Source organism: Silurus meridionalis, unplaced genomic scaffold (assembly GCF_014805685.1).
Source record: "Silurus meridionalis isolate SWU-2019-XX unplaced genomic scaffold, ASM1480568v1 Scaffold367, whole genome shotgun sequence".
NCBI lineage: Eukaryota > Metazoa > Chordata > Actinopteri > Siluriformes > Siluridae > Silurus > Silurus meridionalis.
In genome coordinates, this window is record NW_025804519.1 from 1 (window position 1) to 21,436 (window position 21,436).

The 21,436-nt window shown below is 38.1% G+C and overlaps 3 protein-coding genes across 3 annotated transcripts; 1 reads left to right on the top strand and 2 right to left on the bottom strand.

Annotated features, from left to right (window-relative positions):
- Nucleotides 1–966: 966 nt before the first annotated feature.
- On the bottom strand, nt 967–4,085 carry LOC124382462 (serine/threonine-protein kinase pim-1-like). Its single transcript, XM_046844558.1, has 9 exons — nt 4,003–4,085; nt 3,358–3,543; nt 2,977–3,183; nt 2,795–2,889; nt 2,384–2,434; nt 1,840–2,212; nt 1,574–1,750; nt 1,191–1,286; nt 967–1,083 (listed from the first exon to the last, which is right to left on the bottom strand). The coding sequence occupies exons 1-9, from the start codon at nt 4,073–4,075 to the stop codon at nt 1,058–1,060; spliced, it is 1,284 nt and encodes a 427-aa protein (XP_046700514.1). The 5' UTR covers nt 4,076–4,085; the 3' UTR covers nt 967–1,057.
- Nucleotides 4,086–8,154: 4,069 nt separating this feature from the next.
- LOC124382461 (serine/threonine-protein kinase pim-1-like) lies at nt 8,155–20,375 on the bottom strand (the record flags this gene model as incomplete). The annotated part of the gene is made up of 6 exons (XM_046844557.1): nt 8,155–8,324; nt 8,415–8,787; nt 8,953–9,003; nt 19,660–19,754; nt 19,841–20,047; nt 20,250–20,375. Coding segments are annotated over 6 exons (1,022 nt in total), but the record flags the coding sequence as incomplete, so codon positions are not given.
- Nucleotides 10,187–12,576, top strand: LOC124382463 (paraneoplastic antigen Ma2-like). Its single transcript, XM_046844559.1, has one exon. It carries the CDS (start codon nt 10,817–10,819, stop codon nt 11,699–11,701), a length of 885 nt encoding a protein of 294 aa, XP_046700515.1. The 5' UTR covers nt 10,187–10,816; the 3' UTR covers nt 11,702–12,576.
- Nucleotides 20,376–21,436: the final 1,061 nt, after the last annotated feature.

The window sequence follows — 21,436 nt, forward strand, 5'->3', positions numbered from 1 at the left end:
TTTACAGTTTTTTCAGAATCTTTGTTTTGGTTCCTTGGACTTTTATTTTCCAAGACTGAACTCAGAAATAAATTTAGATCAGTGAGTTTTAAGATACAGAGGTTTGATCTGAAGTGTCCCACTTTGCCAGTATTTATACTAATTGGGTAGAGTTTATTCTGGTGACATGGGGCATACATTTCTTTTAACTTTCCATTACGGTCAGGAACTGGACATTGAGTCCGTTTTAAACAAGGATGTTATGTAGTGTTTAGCGTCTTACATTTTTGTGAATCATCACAGCAGATGGCGCTTTAGTCTCGATTTTATTTCCTTCTTGCCCAAAGTAACGCATCCAGCAGATATCGTTGTCCAGCAGTGAAAAGACGTCGCGTTTCCATGGCAACATTTGATATTGATGACGAAACATTATGTGTACAGTTTTGTCTCCAGGTAACGCCCTGTTTATTTTAAATCTGAGTGGTTCCACTACCACTGCCCTGTATTTACTCATTTACATATATTCAATATAGAAATAAGAAGAATGTGATATATATATATATATATATATATATATATATATATATATATATATATATATATATATATATATATACACAGTACTCTGCATAAAAAATAATAAATAAAAGAGTCCAAATTAATATTAGTTAGTGTATGTATTAGTTAGTGTATGTGACAAATAAAATGTGATTTTATTTTATTAAAAAAAAAATTATTTATATCCTTTATGATGCACAATTTATATACATTCCTGTTATGTTCTCCCTTTGACCTCTAAGCTAAGAGGTGTTTTGTTTACTTCCCGTGCACTGTAGAAATATAGTGATAGTGACAATACAGTGACTTTCCTTTTAATTGGTCCAAACAATCTTTAACTCTGATTATCTTCCCTTTTATGGCTTATTGTTTTATTAAGTAAGCATGATTAACAAAAATGATTGCAATATAAACTGACTCCAGTCAAAATCAATTTACAATTACATTTTTTATTTTTGATGTATTTTGTACAAAAGCACAAATATATTTGTAGGTTTCAGATGTATTTCATGTCAGGTGTCTATCCAGTAGTTTGTAGTGCAGATCCTAAATCACAAAAAAAAAAAAAAACAATTAGAGAACAAAATGACTTCATGAATTATAGGGTTCCTCTGTCTGTTTAAAAATAAAGAGAGAAAGAACAGCACAAATACCTTTGAAGTGAAACCATGGGTGATGCTCTATCTGCTCCAGACTCGGACGGCCTGCTGGTTTGGTGCACAAACACCAACGGATCAGATGCATGCATTCTGTTAAACAATACACAGATACAGAAATCAGTGAAACATAGAGAAAAGAATAGAAACGTCACTAATAAAGATCATGCTGTATAATATTTAACGTCTTAAAAACAGTTATGCATAATATATAACATTTTGGTATAAATATTATTGATTGCATATGAAATTATTCACACTTATAGCTGTTATAAGATCAAACAAATAAATGCTTCTTTCTCTGTTCAAGTAAATGTACAATAGAAACTTCAGCCTGCTTTGACTTATTCCATAACTTATCAGTCTTTGCAGTTTCTTACCTTCAGAATGACTTCTGGAGAAAAGCACATGACCATGTTTCACGTCCTTCCTGGTGTTGAAAGGCAGAGAGCCACACACCAGTCTGTACAGTGTCACACCCACAGACCAGACAGTCGCTGGTTCTGCCAAATACTTTTTCTTTTTAAACCACTCAGGAGGAGCGTAGCTGGGTGTGCCTGTTAATGACATTCCAGTTAGTAAAGAAGCACACATCTCATTACCATGCAAAACTCAGATACGTTTTCAGAGCTTTCAGATAATATACCTGTAAATTCTTTGTACTTGTCCTTGATCAAGTCTCCGCACCCGAAGTCAATCAGCTTAACTTTAAGAGTGTTCGTCTGAACCATGATGTTTTCTGGCTTGACGTCACGATGCAGAATTCCCCGGCTCTTGCAATGCTTCAGAGCATCTATCAGCTGAACCATCACTAAACGAGCCACAGTCTCAGGCAAGCAGCTGCCATACCTACTGCAGAACTGGTGGAGGTTTTCACATGGTTCAGGTCGTTCCAGAACTATGTAGTAGCACTTTGGCTGTTCATACCACTCCAGAATCCGCAGGATGTTCAAACAGTATGGTTCTGTATTTACGATGGACATCAAAGCTACCTCAGTGGGCAGGAAACCATGTCCAGGCTGTAGAAAAGAACGAGTGCTACATATTATAACCCCAAACTGCTTATAAAAGTGTTCTGAATAATGTGATTATTATTATTATTATTATTATTATTATTATTATTATTTTTATTTTAGTATAGGTTATAGGTTATTGTTTTATGTACATTACGACATGCAGAAGAAACTTACGATTTCCAGTTTTTTAGGTGCTTTACGTTTGGAGATGTACTTGATTGCAACCTGAAAAAAAAATACAAATGTGTTCTGTGATTAGATGAAATTATTCACATAAATGAACTAAAAAGTATCTTATCTTTTATTTGGCCTTAGATGTTATATAATTTTAGCTGATCATAAAAGTGTAGTAATCACTTCTGCAGTTTTAATGAAAATCCTACATTGAGCCATGATGCCATGATTCTTATAACAATCAGCCTCTTTCAAAAGTCACAATCACGTATCAGTGAACACTGCCATTCCTGATCTTATGATTAAATATTCAGCATGATGACTAAAAACAGGCTTCCCTAATTTGTATAATAAATTTAGACATATGATGAAGTCAGAGATATAGAATAAAACAAGAAAGAAAAGACTTACTGGCAATCCATCTGCTTTACGTACACCAGCATACACAGAGCCAAATCCTCCTTTGCCCAGCAGTTCTCTCATCTCATAAACCTCCAACAAATGTGCTGTGAAAAAAACATCCAAAGATGAGTGTCTAATTCACATAACTAGTCCTACTGCTGTTCATCCACTTCAACTTTCTTTTGCCTTACCAATGCCTAAATGTTTAGGAGGTAGTTTATTTGTGTTGGAGACGTCAGTTTTCTCTTTTATTATCTGTTTTTTCTGTCTCTTCTGATGAGGCTCATAATCATTGGGCAGAATATCAGGTTTCCTTTTGCCCCTGAATGATGACTTGGGCTGATCGTATGCCCTCTTCTTTATGTTCCAGCTTCCAGTGTGCTGATTGATGTATAAAACTAAATAAAGAAAGTGATAAGAATTATATTTTTTGCATTAATAATGTGGTGATAATGCAGCAACACACACACACAAAGTGTATATGAATACAGAGGTGTTTCTAATGAAGGGGACAGTGAGGGTACATCACATTCACAAACCCTTGGACAAGTTTGCATGTATTTTTTTTTTACCTAGTTTAGTTTTGTTGGAGACGTCCGTTTTCTCTTCTATTATCTGTTTTTTCTGTCTCTTCTGATCAGGCTCATATTCATTGGGCAGGTTATCAGATTTCCTTTTGCCCCTGAATGATGACTTGGGCTGATCATGTGCCCTGTCCTTTATGTTCCAGCTTCCAGTGTGCTGGTTGATGTATAAAACTAAATAAAGAAAGTGATAAGAATTATATTTTTTGCATAAATAATGTTGTAATAATGCAGCAACACACACACACACACACACACACACACACACACACACACACACACACACACACACAGTAAATAAATGTAGGTCACATTTACAACCCCCTTTTTATCTTGACATGTTTTGCCCAATGTAGCTGCCATTTTGTTTACAGTTTTTTTTCAGAATCTTTGTTTTGGTTCCTTGGACTTTTTATTTTCCAAGACTGAACTCAGAAATAAATTTAGATCAGTGAGTTTTAAGATACAGAGGTTTGATTTGAAGTGTCCCACTTTGCCAGTATTTATACTAATTGGGTAGAGTTTATTCTGGTGACATGGGGCATACATTTCTTTTTAACTTTCCATTACGGTCAGGAACTGGACATTGAGTCCGTTTTAAACAAGGATGTTATGTAGTGTTTAGCGTCTTACATTTTTTGTGAAACATCACAGCAGATGGCGCTTTAGTCTCGATTTTATTTCCTTCTTGCTCAAAATAACGCATCCAGCAGATATCGTTGTGCAGCAGTGAAAAGACGTCGCGTTTCCATGGCAACATTTGATATTGATGACGAAACAGTATGTGTACACTTTTGTCTCCAAGTAACGCCCCTGTTTATTTTAAATCTGAGGGGTTCCACTACCACTGCCCTGTATTTACTCATTTACATATATTCAATATAGAAAGAAGAAGATTTGTGATATATATATATATATATATATATATATATATATATATATATATATATATATATATATACACACACACAGTACTCTGCATAAAAAAGAATAAATAAAAGAGTCCAAATAAATAAAAAAATTAATTCACTATTTTGTGTGACCACATTTTCTCTGCAATCAGCATTAATTCTTCTAGGTATACTTGCACACACACTTCTGGACAGGTAGTTTGTTCCAAACATCTTGAAGAACTAACCACAGATCTAGATCTACATGTAGATCTTTTGACTTGTTAATGCTGAAATCAGGGCTCTGTGGGAGCCAAAACATTTACTTCCAGGACTCCTTGTTCTTCTCTATGCTGAGTTAGTTCTTAATGATATTGGCTGTATGTTTGTGGTTGTTCTCTTTGTATTGAGTGAGACCTATACAATGGAAATAGTGTAACAAGACTTGGGTAAATTTAAAATGGCTGTTAAAGGTGACCAAATATTTTTCAGATTCTAATGGAGATTCTATCCGTCTGTCTGTTCAAAGACATCACTGGGGTGGCTTCCATTTTACCACAGTCTGGTTTTAGGGTTCATGTTACTTAAAAAAAAAAAAAAAAAAATATATATATATATATATATATATATATATATATATATATATATATATATATATATATATATATATATATATATTACCTTGATTACCTGATAATACCTTGATTCTTACATTTTTTTATTTTTTTAACCCCTGAACAGATACAGAAAGTGCCACTGGTTTACACTCCTGTTTGAGACAGTCTTTTGTAATTTAGGATGTTTTATATGACTTTATATGATAAATAAATGTCCTTTATTTGTATTAAATAATGATTGTTAATAGCATGTAATGTAGCTGAAAAATAATAATAATTTCTGTAGAGAAATGCCAGTTATATACACTTATTTAAATCAGAAAACTGATTCAGCCTTTCCAAAGACTCCACATGTTATCCACATGCCCTGTCAGAGAAAGTGCTCAGGGTTTCATATTGTATAACATTTTAAATGTTTTTTTATTCCTTTACTTTCAGTGGTTTAACTTGTCTTAAACTTTTAGGGCACTAATGATGAGGATTATTTCTAAAATATTTATCGTATCGTATTATGACATTATTTTGAATAAAATAAATGAATTAATTTTTTCCTACAGGAATTCGATCACAGAAGGAATTATTTAAAAGTAAAACTAAATGCATGGAATGGGAATTATAGAGAAACAAGACATAGATTGCTAGGGTTTTTTTTTTTTTAGTTTAGCTTCAAAAATATAAGTTCTCTAAAACTGAAATTAGTGCATTTAGAGTTTTGTCCAGCAGGTGGTGCAACATTACTGAGTCAGTGCTTAATACAAACGTCCTTTCCTAACAGTGAAATACTCTTAATTGGACATAGGCCTTTTTAAATATAATTTTAGTGTCAAAATTAACACTAATTTCCATTATAATGATCGCTAATAGCGATCATTATAATGGAAATTAAATTTAATGCTGTATTAAAATGACCTACTTTTCCTGGAGGTTTGGAACTACAACAGCACAAGACCTCCTGTGAAGGAGAAAGAAGGACAAAAAATGTATGTAATTTTAGAATTTGGTCTATAATTGGAATGCCATTAACAGAATCTCAAAGAAGCACGCTTCATTACATTGATAACTTCGAAGACTGGGTTTGACAAGTTTTAACTCTGATAGTTGACCTCTCAGCTGTAGAAGTGGAGACTGGTAATGTTGCATAAATGTTAGGAGTTTAGAAAGAGAGACTTAATCTCACTGTCTATCAGACACTTTAGCATTACCTGGACATTACTTTTGGTGAAGGAGTAGGATGCCTGGAACACTAAGTTCTGTGAAGGCCTTTTATTCCTCAATTCCTCAAACTGTTCTGACAAGTTCAACATCACCAGTTTCTACACCTTGGAGTTTGGATGCTTGACTGTGTAAGCCTTTGAAGATAATGTCAGTTGAACTAGTATTCTTTAAATCGACTGAGCATCTCCCCAGCTAACAGCTAACCTTCCCACAACTTTATCTAACGTTTCTTAAACGTCTAAATGTAAAAAAAAAAAAACGTTTTTAAAACAATGTTTATAGAACATTCTCATAACGTTATTTATACTTGATGAATGTCCTAATGTTGACTGAAAACATTATCAATACAATGTTCTAGGAACCCCCTTATGACGTTTTTTATGCTTAATAATTGTTCTGCTAATGTTGATATAAAATGTTATTAGAACAATATTCTCAGAACGTCCTTATGATGTTATTTATACTTGATGAATATTCTCCTAATGTTGATAGAAAACTTTATCAATACAATGTTCTTGGAACATTCTTCTAGTTAATACTTCTGTTAATTGTATTTGTTAAATGTTTTTAAAATGTTATTAAAATTTTGAGAACAACATTCATAGGATGTCATTACAATGTTATTGTTTTTGAATATTGAAATAAAAAGTCTTATAACTTCAAAAATGTTATTTTTTCCATATTTACTAAATATTATCATAATGTTATCATAAAATGTGCTGAGTGTTCATGAACACTGTTTCTGTCCTGTAATTGTACTCATATTGTATTCTCATAATACTAAACGTCTAAAGAACATTTTTATATATCATATACACTCACCGGCCACTTTATTAGGTACACCTTACTAGTACCGGGTTGGACCTCCTTTTGCCTTCAGAACTGCCTTAATCCTTCATGGCATAGATTCGACAAGGTACTGGAAACATTCCTCAGAGATTTTGGTCCATATTGACATGATAGCATCACGCAGTTGCTGCAGATTTGTCGGCTGCACATCCATGATGCGAATCGAGACTCATCAGACCAGGCAACGTTTTTTTCAATCTTCTATTGTCCAATTTTGGTGAGCCTGTGTGAATTGTAGCCTCAGTTTCCTGTTCTTAGCTGTCAGGAGTGGCACCTGGTGTGATCTTCTCCTTCTGTAGTCCATCTGCCTCAAGGTTCGACGTGTTGTGCATTCAGAGATGCTCTTCTGCATATCTCGGTTGTAACGAGTGGTTATTTGAGTTACTGTTGCCTTTCTAGCAGCTTGAACCAGTCTGGCCATTCTCCTCTGACCTCTGGCATCAACAAGGCGTTTGTGCCCACAGAACTGCCGCTCTCTGGATATTTTCTCTTTTTCGGACCATTCTCTGTAAACCCTAGAGATGGTTGTGCATGAAAATCCCAGTAGATCAGCAGGTTCTGAAATACTCAGACCAGCCCGTCTGGCACCAACAACCATGCCACGTTCAAAGTCACTTAAATCACCTTTCTTCCCCATTCTGACGCTCGGTTTGAACTGCAGCAGATCGTCTTGACCATGTCTACATGCCTAAATGCATTAAGTTGCTGCCATGTGATTGGCTGATAAGAAATTTGCGTTAACAAGCAGTTGGACAGGTATACCTAATGAAGTGGCCGGTGAGTGTACAGTTGTGTGAAAAAGTGTTTGCCCTTTAATTTGTTCTTTTTTTGCATGTTTGTCACACTTTAATGTTTGAGATCATCAAACTAATTTAAATAGTTGTAAAAGACAACACAAGTAAACACAACATGCAGTTTTTATTGTGTGAAAAAGTTTTTGCCCTCTAAACCTAATAACTGGTTGGTTTTTAAACCACAGTGGGAGCCATTATTCACAAATGGCAAAAACATGGAACAGTGGAGAAGCTTCCCAGGAGTGGCCGGTTGACCAAAATTACCCCAAGAGCACAGTGACGACTCATCCAAAAGGTTACAAAAGATCTGGATAAATGCTTGAACATCAACTGATTGTTATATCTGCTATCTGCCAATGAAGGTCAATTATTTAATATTTTAATTAAATAAAAGTGAGTGTGCAGTTGGTAACCATGGTTTTAAATGTTTAGTGTTTTTTTGTAATGTTTTAGATGTGGATGAAGGGTGTTGAAAGGCAGAGAGCCACACACCAGTCTGTACAGTGTCACACCCACAGACCAGACAGTCGCTGGTTCTGCCAAATACTTTTTCTTTTTAAACCACTCAGGAGGAGCGTAGCTGGGTGTGCCTGTTAATGACATTCCAGTTAGTAAAAGAAGCACACATCTCATTACCATGCAGAACTCAGATAAGTTTTCAGAGCTTTCAGATAATATACCTGCGAATTCTTTGTACTTGTCCTTGATCAAGTCTCCGCACCCGAAGTCAATCAGCTTAACTTTAAGAGTGTTCGTCTGAACCATGATGTTTTCTGGCTTGACGTCACGATGCAGAATTCCTCGGCTCTTGCAATGCTTCAGCGCATCTATCAGCTGAACCATCACTAAACGAGCCACAGTCTCAGGCAAGCAGCTGCCATACCTACTGCAGAACTGGTGGAGGTTTTCACATGGTTCAGGTCGTTCCAGAACTATGTAGTAGCACTTTGGCTGTTCATACCACTCCAGAATCTGCAGGATGTTCAAACAGTATGGTTCTGTATTTACGATGGACATCAAAGCTACCTCAGTGGGCAGGAAACCATGTCCAGGCTGTAGAAAAGAACGAGTGCTACATATTATAACCCCAAACTGCTTATAAAAGTGTTCTGAATAATGTGATTATTATTATTATTATTATTATTATTATTATTATTATTATAGTATAGGTTATAGGTTATTGTTTTATGTACATTACGACATGCAGAATAAACTTACGATTTCCAGTTTTTTAGGTGCTTTACGTTTGGAGATGTACTTGATTGCAACCTGAGAAAATACAAATGTGTTTTGTGATTAGATTAAATTATTCACATAAATGAACTAAAAAGGATCTTATCTTTTATTTGGGCTTGGATGTGTAACCCAGATAAAGTTATGGGTATTTGTTTTAGATTTATGCATTTATGCTAAATAAATTGTTTGAGTTCCATACAAATAGTTTTACAAATGAATGTTGTGAAAATTATAATTCATTGGCCAACAATGAGGTGATGTAATAAGGTCACGTGACACCTGTATAAGGTAACGGTAATTAAAAACAATTAATTATTTGTTAAATGCTTTTTTGTTTAAATAATATAAATATGCTTTAAAAATTATTTAAAAAGAAGTTGTATTTTGTTTATAAGTTTTATTAATTTATGTCATGTTATGAAGCATGCTGGGTGCGCACGTGCACGAGGAGAAAGAGAGAGAGAGGGAGAGAAAAAGAAGAAAGAGTAAGACACAGGAGCTGCTGAACTAACAAGTACGACCTGTTCTTCAATTAGTGTAACGAAGCTAATTAGGTGTTCAACCCGAACCCTGTGTAGTGATAGTTTCCGTGCAGAGTTGGAAACACATCAGAAAGACGTGGACATCCCCTCTGACGAACGGAGATTTAAGTTGTGGTTTACTGCGCCATGTGCTGAGACTTTGCTAATGGACCGGCGGATAGCTAGCTCAACTAGCAGGGACTAGGTGTGGTGAAGGAGTATCCCTTGAAGCATCCAAGCTCTGTCTGTGTTTTTCATCGACCCTTTTTTCTGTCTGACACGTGCACGGTGTGCCAACAAACTTCATACCAGGTACTATTTTCCGTTTGTTGCCCTCGTGGTGAAGTAGCCATTTTGTTTGGTTTCTACGAACCCCAGCTACGTACAGGCCTGCAACTGGTAGACTGATTAAAGTTTCATTTAATTTTGCCGGCTTTTATTATTTGTTTTATGGCCATTTTTTCATAAGTGAATGTTACTGGTATTTTTCATTTAAAACCTTTGACTTTGATTTTGAAAGTTATTTACACCTTATTTTATTTGACATCCCATTTTAGTAAACTGTTATTGTTGTTTAAATTGTGTTGTGTGTCTATATTTACAATATAGGATTGCATTTCATTTTCTTGGTTTAATTATAAATAGAACCCATACTCAAAGTAAAGACAAATTGATTAGGTTTAATATTTTCAGATATTTATTAAACAGAACTCAGGTTAGCCACCCCATTATAGCCAGTAACGCTAGGGGCGCTACATAAATTGGAGGCACCGCTGGGATTATTGAGTGGGTTCTGAATAATTAACGTGTTAAGTAGTGATAAATTACAACATGGCAAGCCGAGCAGAGCTAGCATTAGAGCTGGTGAAGCTTTAGATGAAACTCGTGCACTTATGGTTATCAGCCCAGATGACGTGAGTGTAAGTGATGTTGAAGATATGCTTCAGAAGGTGAAGAGCTGGGGCCGTGTTCGTGTCAGAGGCCGGATTTTTAGCCTGCAGCACAATAATTATATGGTCTTGTGTGAATGTAAAGAAACGGTTAGAGGAGAGAGTGTTCCTTCCGAAATTGTTCCTGATACTGGTGGTGAACCATGGCCTATCATCAGAGCAGATGAGTGCACACAAAAGGATGTGCCAGGGTTTAATCAGAAGTTAGCAGGACTACTGCAGGCTGAAGGTAAAACCTTGGATGATCTTCGCACTTTCTCTAACACCTCCAACCAAACAGAGGCGATATTGCGAGCTGTGTCAGATCTTCTGGATAAGACCTCTAAGCCCTCAAGTGAACATGTCAGCTATCGCTGACTACGATTTTTCTCTGGAATGTTGCCCACTCCAGCAGGGGAAGAACAGTTTGACCACTGGCTGGAGCAGGCCCGTGTCATGGTGGAGGAATGTGACTGCTCCTTCAAAGAGAAAAAACGGAGACTGATGGAAAGTCTTAGAGGCCCAGCACTAGAACTTGTTAAAGCTGTGAGAGCTAGTAATCCAGATGTGAGTCCTGAAGACTGTATAGAGGTTCTTGAGCATGCTTTTGGTACAGCAGAGACAGGAGATGACTTGTACTTTGCATTTCGTTCATTGCAGCAGCAAGCTGGTGAGAAGCTCTCTGATTTCCTTAGACGGCTTGAACAGTCACTAAATAAAGTGGTCCAGAAAGGTGGTCTTCCTCCTGCATATGCCGATAAAACAAGATTAGAACAGTTATTGCAAGGTGCTATAGCTTCCGACTTGATGTTGGTCAATCTCCGATTAAGAGAAAGGAAAGCAAATCCGCCCACATTTCTCGAATTATTGAAGGAGATACGTGAAGAGGAAGAATATGAAGCCTCAAGGAGAAAGATTAGTCCTGCTGTGCAAAGTGCCTGCATCAGACAGGAGATGGAGGTAAAGCAGACTGAACTTCAACACTTGAAATCTGAGATAAAAGAGCTCAAGTCATTAGTTGCTGCTGTGGTGTCAAAGCCAGCTCAAGTTAGATCCGACCATGTAGAGAAATCTACCCTGACTACACCTAGTGAAAACAGTTCTGACAGTGAAGTATTAGCATTGAAAAAACAAATGAAGCGTCTACAAAGGAAATTCATACAGAATGTTGATGAATCACAAGCTGCAGTTTCAGCCATAAATTCCTCAAAACCAGTGGCCAGTTCTCCAAGAAAATCATTCAGGGGTTCAGATCAACACTTCTGTTATCGATGTGGCTGAAACGGGCATTTTGCTGCGAAGTGTCAAAACCCTGAAGATCAGTCAAAAGTCATTAAAAAGCTCATTCAAGCATTGAAAGTTTCAAAGAACAGCCAACAGCCAGGTGAAACCACCGCTAGTGGTTTGAATTGCACAGTGAAGAACAATACCATTGAAAAGCCAGTGGGTACAGGAGTTCCTGATGGCCTGGTTGGCCCACCTAGCATAGTGCCATTGAGAATAAATGGAAAGCCTTGCACTGCTCTGCTGGACAGTGGCTCACGGGTGACGATCATTTTTGAGCATTGGTATGAAAAACACTTGTCCGATACACCGATACAGCCTGTTTCTGGTTTGTCACTTTGGGGTTTGAGTGAATCTAGTACAAGCTACCCTTACCGTGGTTATGTAGTGGTAGACTTAGAATATCCAGCGGAGGTGCTTGGGACCAGCCAGGTCGTAACACTTCTTGCTCTCATATGTCCCAGTTCTAGAGCCGAAGACCAAACACCAGTTATTGTTGGTACAAATGCTAGTCACGTCAGACGGCTAGTGAAACAATGTAGGGAAAATGGTATTGATGTCACCCAAACCCTTGGCATTTCTGTTAATGTACAGGAAGATGAACCTGCACACAATGAGTTCAATGCTTCTGCCCAAGGAGATGAAGAGATCGGTCAGGTCAGATGGCAAGGTGCATGCCCTTTGATTTTACAGCCAGGAGATGCTACCCATGCAGTGTGCAAGGTTGAGTTAAAGAATCATGTGGAGCATGAGATCCTGATGGTTGACTCGTCACCAAAAGCTGATCTTCCTGCAGGTGTATTTCTTCACCTTATGGTTGTGCCCAGTGGAGCATTAGACATCAATAGTTTCAGAGTACTGGTCAAGAATGAATGTTTGAAAGAGACCCTATACCTGTCGAGCAGTAATAGGATGTATTTATCATGCTGATGCAGTCACTACTATTCCTCCTCGAGAGACAGTTTCATCTGAGTTTGATGTAAATTTGATGACCTTTAGCGACTCTCCAATCTCAGAACAATGGAAGAATAGACTGCGTAGAAAACTGGCCCAGAAGTCTCATGTCTTCTCTATGCATGAATGGGATGTGGGATTAGCTAAAGGAGTGGAGCATAAAATTCGACTTTCAGATGCTCGTCCCTTTCGTCAGAGATCTCGTCGGCTGGCTCCTGCTGACATAGATGATGTGCGAAAGCATCTGCAGGAACTGTTGCAGGCAGGGATCATAGCTGAATCCAGAAGCCCCTATGCATCTCCGATTGTAGTGGTTAGAAAGAAGAATGGGACTGTCAGGATGTGCATAGATTACAGACTGCTAAATAGCCGGACAATACCTGACCAATATACTACACCCTGCATTGAGGATGCACTGAATGCACTGTCAGGGAGTCAATGGTTTTCCGTACTCGATCTACGTAGTGGCTACTACCAGATAGCAATATCTGAAGAAGACAAAGAGAAAACTGCATTCATATGCCCATTAGGGTTTTTCCAATTTGAACGTATGCCCCAGGGCATTACAGGGGCTCCGGCTACTTTCCAAAGATTAATGGAGAAGGCAGTTGGGGACATGAACCTCTTACAAGTCCTGGTATATCTGGATGACTTAATTGTTTTCGGAAAGACACTGGAAGAGCACGAAGAGAGGTTGCTCAAGGTCCTTGACCGTCTTGGAGAGGTTGGGCTGAAACTTTCTGTAGATAAGTGTCAGATCTGCTTGTCCAAGGTAAAATATCTTGGCCATATTGTGTCTGCAGAAGGGGTTGCTCCTGATCCAGAAAAAATTGACGCCGTTACTCAGTGGCCTATGCCAACAAACCTCAAGACATTGCAGTCTTTTCTTGGATTTTGCAGCTATTATCGCAGATTTATTGCAAACTATTCTGCAATTGTTAGACCCCTTACAGAGCTCACTAAGGGCTATGCTCCCACTCAAAAGAGTAAGAAAAAAGCCTTGGATGTGACAAGAGTTTACTTGAGAGAGTCTGAACCGTTTGGAGCAAGATGGGATCAATCTTGTACAGACGCATTTCACCAAATTATCCACTGTTTGACACATGCACCAGTACTGGCCTTTTCAAATCCTCAAAAGCCATACATCCTACATGTTGATGCCAGCTTAAAAGGACTAGGCGCTGTACTATATCAAGAGTCTGCTGAGGGCTTACGACCAGTCGCGTTTGCTAGCCGAAAGCTGAGCACATCTGAAAGAAACTACCCTGTACATCAGTTAGAATTCTTGTCGCTCAAGTGGGCCGTAGTGGACAAGTTTCATGAGTACTTGTATGGAGCAAGATTTACAGTACGTACTGATAACAACCCCCTTACATACGTGCTGTCCACAGCAAAGCTTAGTGCTGTAGGACATCGCTGGCTAGCTGCCCTCTCGACATATGAGTTTGATATTCAGTATCGACCAGGCCGACACAATATAGATGCCGACTTATTGTCTAGAAACATGCCAAATGTGAATGGAGCAGATGAATGGGTAACAATACCTCAGTCTGGTGTGAAGACACTCTGCCAGCCTGGGTCTCAGACAGCATTTCCTACCAGTTCACCTGTCTACGTTACTCAGTTGGGAGCATCTCCCCATTGTGTCCCGAGCCTGTATGCTTTCCCGACACACCTGGAGTTAAAGTCCCTTGAACTTCTGTCTAGGCAGAATCTCAGGAGAGCTCAGGAAGAGGATGATGCTATTGGACCAGCCATGCAGGCTGTAAATCATGGGACTTGGCCAGATGACAAAGACTCCAACCCAGAGCTCTTACGTCTGAAGAGAGAAACTGGAAAGTTGTCAATGAAAGATGGCTTGTTGTACCGTTTCAGCAAACGATCATCAGGAGATGAAGTCTGTCAACTTCTCTTGCCAAGAAAGTTCAGAGAGATGGTTATGCGGGCTATGCATGATGATTTAGGACACTTTGGGCAGGAAAGGACTATTGAACTACTCAGGAGTAGGTTCTTCTGGCCAAAAATGTCTGTAGATGTCGAAGAGTACATAAAAAATTGTGGAAAGTGCATTTCTTACAAGACCCCTCCTCAGAAAGCTTCTCCATTACACCAGATTATAAGCCATGGGCCTATGAATCTGGTGTGCATGGATTTTCTTTCCATGGAGCCAGACTCCAGAGGGTTTGGTAACGTACTTGTAGTCACAGACCATTTTACACGGTACGCTCAGGCTTTCCCAACCAAAAGCCAAAAGGCCCAAGTTGTGGCAAAGATCCTTATGGAAGAGTACTTTGTACATTATGGACTCCCTACCAGGATCCATTCAGATCAAGGTAGAGACTTTGAGAGCCGATTGATACGGGAACTCCTGCAACTGATGGGGATTCGTAAGTCTCGGACAACCCCTTATCATCCACAAGGAGACCCGCAGCCCGAAAGGTTCAATCGTACCTTATTGTCAATGCTTGGTACTCTGGGCCACGAGAAGAAACGCACTTGGAGTCAACAAGTGAGTTACTTGGTTCATGCATACAGCAGTACAAAGTGTGATTCCACTGGGTATTCACCTTATTACTTGATGTTTGGGCGTGAGGCAAGACTTCCAGTGGACTTGTGCTTTGGAACATCACCTGATGGTATAGAAACCACCTGTCATTCTCGTTATGTTGCAAAGCTAAAAGAGAACTTGAAGCAAGCCTACAAGTTAGCCTCAGATGCTGCAGATAAAAGACACCAGAGAAACAAACGATTGTACGACCAATGAGTCACTTTTCGAGCATTAGAAATTGGTGACAGAGTTTTTCTTCGGAACTTAGGCTTGAGAGGAAAACACAAGCTAGAAAGCAAGTGGAAGCAGGAACCCTATGTTGTTATGGGAAAACTGCCTAATCTGCCTGTGTTTAAGGTCAAGCGGGAGGATGGTAGTCCTGGGACAAAGACCATACACAGAGATCATCTTCTTCCCATTGGACAGCTAGTGAGAATGCCCCCTGCTGATCCTGGTAAAAATCTGCCAGTCCGACCTCGAACCAGAGCAGTTACACAAAATAAGAGGGATATAAGATCAGAAACTCCAGAGTTATCAGAGTCTTCCGATTCATCTTCTGAGTTGGAGTATTGTATAACTTCACAGAGAGAGTTTGTACCTATAGTTTCTAGACCTACGAGTGATGATGAGGTGGATTCCCACCTTACTCCAGAAGGAGATTGCGCAGGTGATAATTACCCTGGGAGAGAATTGGACTCTGAGTCTGATGAGAACAGAGATAAGGAGTGCAAAGAAAGTCTAACTTCAGAAGAGACATCTGGTCTTGAATCAGAGTCTGAACCAGAAAAAGAAGAGACTGATGTCCGTGAAGACATTGTTGTGGAGCCCAGACAAAAGAGATCTGTGAAGCCAACCATTAGACTCACGTATGATGAGTTAGGTAGATCCAAAGATCAGCCTCTAACTATTGTGCACAGGGGTATTGTTATTAAGATTGGATCAGAGTAGGAAAACAACAAATACATTAGTAGTACATACAATATATACAATATATACAATATATACAATAGTCATTGCACCCCTAAAGATCCTTAGTTAAGGTTTCCTAGTGTCTTATGAGGACATACAGACATTTAGAAGGGGGAGAGTGTAACCCAGATAAAGTTATGGGTATTTGTTTTAGATTTATGCATTTATGCTAAATAAATTGTTTGAGTTCCATACAAATAGTTTTACAAATGAATGTTGTGAAAATTATAATTCATTGGCCAACAATGAGGTGATGTAATAAGGTCACGTGACACCTGTATCAGGTAACGGTAATTAAAAACAATTAATTATTTGTTAAATGCTTTTTTGTTTAAATAATATAAATATGCTTTAAAAATTATTTAAAAAGAAGTTGTATTTTGTTTTATTAATTTATGTCATGTTATGAAGCATGCTGGGTGCGCACGTGCACGAGGAGAAAGAGAGAGGGAGAGAAAAAGAAGGGAGAGAAAAAGAAGGGAGAGTAAGACCCCGGAGCTGCTGAACTAACAAGTACGACCTGTTCTTCAATTAGTGTAACGAAGCTAATTAGGTGTTCAACCCGAACCCTGTGTAGTGATAGTTTCCGTGCAGAGTTGGAAACACATCAGAAAGACGTGGACATCGCCTCTGACGAACGGAGATTTAAGTTGTGGTTTACTGCGCCATGTGCTGAGACTTTGCTAATGGACCGGCGGATAGCTAGCTCAACTAGCAGGGACTAGGTGTGGTGAAGGAGTATCCCTTGAAGCATCCAAGCTCTGTCTGTGTTTTTCATCGACCCTTTTTTCTGTCTGACATGTGCACGGTGTGCCAACAAACTTCATACCAGGTACTATTTTCCGTTTGTTGCCCTCGTGGTGAAGTAGCCATTTTGTTTGGTTTCTACGAACCCCAGCTACGTACAGGCCTGCAACTGGTAGACTGATTAAAGTTTCATTTACTTTTGCCGGCTTTTATTATTTGTTTTGTGGCCATTTTTTCATAAGTGAATGTTACTGGTATTTTTCGTTTAAAACCTTTGACCTTGACTTTGTAAGTTATTTACACCTTATTTTATTTGACATCCCATTTTAGTAAACTGTTATTGTTGTTTAAATTGTGTTGTGTGTCTATATTTACAATATAGGATTGCATTTCATTTTCTTGGTACCAGTTAGTTAATACATTTATTTATAGATAGAACCCATACTCAAAGTAAAGACAAATTGATTAGGTTTAATATTTTCAGACATTTATTAAAAAAGAACTCAGGTTAGCCACCCCATTATAGCCAGTAACACTAGGGGCGCTACAGATGTATTGTTAATTTTTGTTTTTCTGTTTTAGATTTAAGTCAATTGCTGTTTCTCCCGTGTTGTTTTTTTTTTTGGTCCCCGGTCTCAGGAGTGTGCTGCATGGTGATTTTGTTTTATTTAAAAAAAAAAAGAATTTATATCCTTTATGATGCACAATTGATATACATTCCTGTTACGTTTCCCCTTTGACCTCTAAGCTAAGGGGTGTTTTGTTTACTTCCCGTGCACTGCAGAAATATAGTGATAGTGACAATACAGTGACTTTCCTTTTAATTGGTCCAAACAATCATCTTTAACTCTGATTATCTCCACTTTTATTGCTTATTGTTTTATTAAGTAAGCATGATTAACAAAAATGATTGCAATATAAACTGACTCCAGTCAAAATCAATTTACAATTACATTTTTTATTTTTGATGTATTTTGTACAAAAGCACAAATATATTTGTAGGTTTCAGATGTATTTGATGGCAGGTGTCTATCCAGTAGTTTGTAGTGCAGATCCTAAATCACAAAAAAACAAAACAATTAGAGAACAAAATTACTTCATGAATTATAGGGTTCCTCTGTCTGTTTAAAAATAAAGAGAAAGAACAGCACAAATACCTTTGAAGTGAAACCATGGGTGATGCTCTATCTGCTCCAGGCTCGGACGGCCTGCTGGTTTGGTGCACAAACACCAACGGATCAGATGCATGCATTCTGTTAAACAATACACAGATACAGAAATCAGTAAAACATAGAGAAAAGAATAGAAACTTCACCTAATAAAGATCATGCTGTATAATATTTAATCTCTTAAAAACAGTTATGCATAATATATAAAACTTTGAAATAAATATCATTGATTGCATATTAAATTATTCACACTTATAGCTGTTATAAGATCAAACAAATAAATGCTTCTTTCTCTGTTCAAGTAAATGTACAATAGAAACTTCAGCCTGCTTTGACTTATTCCATAACTTATCAGTCTTTGCAGTTTCTTACCTTCAGAATGCCTTCTGGAGAAACGCACATGACCATGTTTCACGTCCTTCCTGGTGTTGAAAGGCAGAGAGCCACACACCAGTCTGTACAGTGTCACACCCACAGACCAGACAGTCGCTGGTTCTGCCAAATACTTTTCTTTTAAACCACTCAGGAGGAGCGTAGCTGGGTGTGCCTGTTAATGACATTCCAGTTAGTAAAGAAGCACACATCTCATTGCCATGCAAAACTCAGATACGTTTTCAGAGCTTTCAGATAATATACCTGTAAATTCTTTGTACTTGTCCTTGATCAAGTCTCCGCACCAAGTCAATCAGCTTAACCTTAAGAGTGTTTGTCTGAACCATGATGTTTTCTGGCTTGACGTCACGATGCAGAATTCCCCGGCTCTTGCAATGCTTCAGCGCATCTATCAGCTGAACCATCACTAAACGAGTCACAGTCTCAGGCAAGCAGCTGCCATACCTACTGCAGAACTGGTGGAGGTTTTCACATGGTTCGGGTCGTTCCAGAACTATGTAGTAGCACTTTGGCTGTTCATACCACTCCAGAATCCGCAGGATGTTTAAACAGTATGGTTCTGTATTGACGATGGACATCAAAGCTACCTCAGTGGGCAGGAAACCATGTCCAGGCTGTAGAAAAGAACGAGTGCTACATATTATAACCCCAAACTGCTTATAAAAGTGTTCTGAATAACGTGATTATTATTATTATTATTATTATTATTATTATAGTATAGGTTATAGGTTATTGTTTTATGTACATTAAGACATGCAGAAGAAACTTACGATTTCCAGTTTTTCAGGTGCTTTACGTTTGGAGATGTACTTGATTGCAACCTAAAAAAATACAAATGTGTTTTGTGAAATTAGATGAAATTATTCACATAAATGAACTAAAAAGTATTTTTTATTTGGCCTTAGATGTTATATAATTTTAGCTGATCTTAAAAGTGTAGTAATCACTTCTGCAGTTTTATTGAAAATCCTACATTGAGCCATGATGCCATGATGCTTATAACAATCAGCCTCTTTCTAAAGTCACAATCACGTATCAGTGAACACTGCCATTCCTGATCTTATGATTAAATATTCAGCATGATGACTAAAAACAGGCTTCCCCAATGTGTATTTTAAATTAAAACATATAATGAAGTCAGAGATATAGAATAAAACAAGAGAAAAAAGACTTACTGGCAATCCATCTGCTTTACGTACACCAGCATACACAGAGCCAAATCCTCCTTTGCCCAGCAGTTCTCTCGTCTCATAAACCTCCAACAAATGTGCTGTGAAAAAACATCCAAAGATGAGTGTCTAATTCACATAACCAGTCCTACTGCTGTTCATCCACTTCAACTTTCTTCTGCCTTACCAATGCCTAAATGTTTAGGAGGTAGTTTATTTGTGTTGGAGACGTCAGTTTTCTCTTCTATTATCTGTTTTTTCTGTCTCTTCTGATGAGGCTCATTTTCATTGGGCAGAATATCAGGTTTCCTTTTGCCCCTGAATGATGACTTGGGCTGATCGTATGCCCTCTTCTTTATGTTCCAGCTTCCAGTGTGCTGGTTGATGTATAAAACTAAATAAAGAAAGGGATAAGAATGATATTTTTTGCATTAATAATGTGGAGATATTGCAGCCACACACACACACACACACACACACACACACACACACACACACAAAGTGTATATGAATACAGAGGTGTTTCTAATGAAGGGGACAGTGAGGGTACATCACATTCACAAACCCTTGGACAAGTTTGCATGTATTTTTTTTACCTAGTTTAGTTTTGTTGGAGACGTCCGTTTTCTCTTCTATTATCTGTTTTTTCTGTCTCTTCTGATGAGGCTCATATTCATTGGGCAGGTTATCAGATTTCCTTTTGCCCTGAATGATGACTTGGGCTGATCATGTGCCCTGTCCTTTATGTTCCAGCATCCAGTGTGCTGGTTGATGTATAAAACTAAATAAAGAAAGTGATAAGAATTATTATTTTTGCATAAATAATGCTGTAATAATGCAGCAACACACACACACACACACACACACACACACACACACACACACAGTAAATGAATGTAGGTCACATTTACAACCCCCTTTTTTTTTATCTTGACATGTTTTGCCCAATGTAACTGCCATTTTGTTTACAGTTTTTTCAGAATCTTTGTTTTGGTTCCTTGGACTTTTATTTTCCAAGACTGAACTCAGAAATAAATTTAGATCAGTGAGTTTTAAGATACAGAGGTTTGATCTGAAGTGTCCCACTTTGCCAGTATTTATACTAATTGGGTAGAGTTTATTCTGGTGACATGGGGCATACATTTCTTTTTAACTTTCCATTACGGTCAGGAACTGGACATTGAGTCCGTTTTAAACAAGAATGTTATGTAGTGTTTAGCGTCTTACATTTTTTGTGAATCATCACAGCAGATGGCGCTTTAGTCTCGGTTTTATTTCCTTCTTGCCCAAAATAACGCATCCAGCAGTGAAAAGACGTCGCGTTTCCATGGCAACATTTGATATTGATGACGAAACAGTATGTGTACAGTTTTGTCTCCAGGTAACGCCCTGTTTAGTTTACATCTGAGGGGTTCCACTACCACTGCCCTGCATTTACTCATTTACATATATTCAATATAGAAAGAAGAATCTGATATATATATATATATCTTCTTCTTCTTCTTCTTCTTCTTTCGGCTGCTCCCATTAGGGGTCGCCACAGCGGATCATCCGTCTCCATACCACCCTGTCCTCTACATCTGCCTCTTTCACACCAACTACCTGCATGTCTTCCCTCACCACATCCATGAACCTCCTCCTTGGCCTTCCTCTTTTCCTCCTACCTGGTGGCTCCATCTTCAGCATTCTTCTACCAATATAATTCATGTCCCTTCTCTGCACATGTCCAAACCATCTCAATCTCGCCTCCCTCACCTTGTCGCCAAAACATCCTACATGTGCT